General features: G+C 55.7%; 1 protein-coding gene across 3 annotated transcripts in view; it reads right to left on the bottom strand.

Annotated features, from left to right (window-relative positions):
• Window positions 1-2,236, bottom strand: part of DGKG (diacylglycerol kinase gamma) — a 235,291-nt gene that overhangs the window by 163,267 nt on the left and 69,788 nt on the right. For all 3 annotated transcript variants that reach the window (XM_006171475.2, XM_006171477.2, XM_027769454.1), the window contains exons 4-5: window positions 669-834; window positions 76-138 (exon numbers count right to left, since the gene is read on the bottom strand). In XM_006171475.2, the coding sequence (XP_006171537.1) occupies window positions 76-138; window positions 669-834 (229 nt within the window). The remainder of the gene's footprint in view (window positions 1-75; window positions 139-668; window positions 835-2,236) is intronic.

The raw sequence follows: 2,236 nt of genomic DNA, 5'->3' as shown, positions 1-2,236 counted from the left end.
GGTTAGGTATTCCTGCTCTTCCCCAAGGATGCAGGATTCCCCATTCCTCCCCCAGGTCTTATATCCGAGACTTACCAACGTCAGGGGCACAGGCCTCGTCGGCTTTGGACGCATTCTCTGCATTCTGTGTTTTAGAATCTGGGGAACAGAAAGCCGGTTTACAGAGAAGCCCTTGCCCTCCAGGTCCAGAGAGGGGCAGGTAGGCCCTTCTCACACTACCTGGTTTACTCGGGTAGTGTCTGTGTCTCCGGGTTATGACAGGCGGGTCCATGTCCCTGATCGGGGTTGATTGTCCCCACTAGCATAGCTCGAGCTTTAGGAGGACAGTGGTCCCCTTCTCTGACACTCCAAGGGTGGTCCCAGCCAGAACATGTGACTGAATGTGTTCTATCACAGACTGGCAGCCTCTGCTGAAGGCTCTCTTCCCTGCCATACCCTGGTTTGAGGCCCCTCTTCCCCATCCAACTTTCTGGCCCTGAGTGGCAGAAATCAGGCTTCTCTATTTCTCCTATGAGAGACTCATTAGATAGGGCTTCCTGTAAGAGGAGGAGTCTTGCTGCCTGGTCTCAGTCCCATTCCCTACAGAAGTTACTGTGCTCGGGGGCTGGTGGCCAAGGATTTAGAGTTGCCCAATATCCTCCCATGTTGGGGACAGCTGGCCTACGTACCTGGGCCGTTGGCCTCACTACGGCTGGTCCCCTGCTTTGGATGGCCAGGGGACTCGTGTCTGGGCTTCTGGCTGAAGGCCAGGAAGAGGTGTGTGCTCAGCGGCTGAGGAAGGTCCACTTCCAGGTACGCCCTCATGAACAGCTTGAAGACATCATAGCTAATGGGCTGAGAAAGGGCAAAACGAGAAAGTCAGTGGAGAGAAGCGAAAGGATGGAGGAAAGGAGAGAAGGAAAAGGGGTCAGGGCGGTGGCAGGGGAAAGAAATGGAAAAGGAAGCAGAAGGAAGTGGGGCAGTGGATGGAGGAGTAACGAAAAAGCCAGGGCGGTGACAGAGCGTGACAGTCACCAGGCTCAGGGCCGGGGGGTAAGAGAAAACGCTGGCAGGTACATACTGGAACACACGGGGGCACAAGTCAGGTCAGGCTTCGCGCGAGATAGGATGAGGTCTAAATTTAGATGAAAAAGGAGTTGATGGAGAGTGAGTACTGGCACAGGCCAGAGCGGAGGACTCTGGCTGAGCCCAGGCCCATGGAGGGGTGTGGCTGAAAGGAGCAGGAGCGAGGCCAATGGTCTCCAATGACCCAGAGAGGGAGAGTATTGTCGTTCACAGCACGGCAGAAAGAATCCTGCTCCTGTGGCCTGGGTTTCCTCCTGTGGCCTGAGGGAGGCAATTCCTGAGCGGCCAGGTTTCAGAAAGGAGGAGCCTTCAGCACTTCAGTGATTCTGCTCTCCCCTGGACAACCCCGTAAGGAGTGCCTGCGTCTCGGCTCAGCTTCTCCTCCGAGCATGTCCTTGTGAAGGTGTCGGCGCCAGGATAAGAGCAGGCAGCCAGGGACAGAAGGCAGAACCGAGACAGGCCAACAATGAGACCCTCTCCTGCTGTGTCTCTCCCCTACCTCCGGGCTTCAGGCCCCGGGTTGGGAGTGACCCTGCCAGAAAGGGCTGCTGCCCTCGGCCAACACGCGGCAGCAAGCAGTGTGCGGTGAGTCATCGCTGGCTTGTGTGTTCATGGCAGCAGACTCTTCCTCAAATCGGCAGATGCTCCTGGAAATCGTTTGAGGAAGCACTGCTCCGAGATCGCTTTTGCAGGCTTTTGTGAATAATAACAGCCGCAAGAATAAAATCTTCCACTGGGAGCCTACATGGCCCTCTCATCAAAAAGCCAATGGCGTTTAACTCCTTGTCCGTTCTCGGAGACCTGGAAGCCTGCCCAGACCCAGAGCTCACTTGCATGAGTGTAGTCAAAGTCTCAGCCCTAAAAGCAAGTGATACTCCCAGGAGAAGGGGTTACAGGCAGTTTCCGCCGGGCTGTTCAGGGCACCTCCTCTGCAGGGTGGAGGCCTCTGGCTCAGCTGGACAGAGCTTTTACCAGGTAGGGAACTCCACGCAGACGGTGCACTCGCATCTTGGGAGTCGTCCATCTGTCTCTGTCCCTTCCTATCCCGAGTCTCTGAGCCTCTCTATTTCATATTCTTTCTGACCCTCGCTGTTTCACAGCCTCATCACCTGAAATATCCCTCCCTCACATGTCGCCCCTTTCCCCCAGCACACGAGAACAAAATCTTTCC

This window comes from Tupaia chinensis, unplaced genomic scaffold (genome assembly GCF_000334495.1).
Source record: "Tupaia chinensis unplaced genomic scaffold, TupChi_1.0 Scaffold149658_1, whole genome shotgun sequence".
Classification (NCBI taxonomy): domain Eukaryota; kingdom Metazoa; phylum Chordata; class Mammalia; order Scandentia; family Tupaiidae; genus Tupaia; species Tupaia belangeri.
Note: the sequence above shows the minus strand (reverse complement) of the source record. Positions and strands in the feature narration are given on the sequence as shown.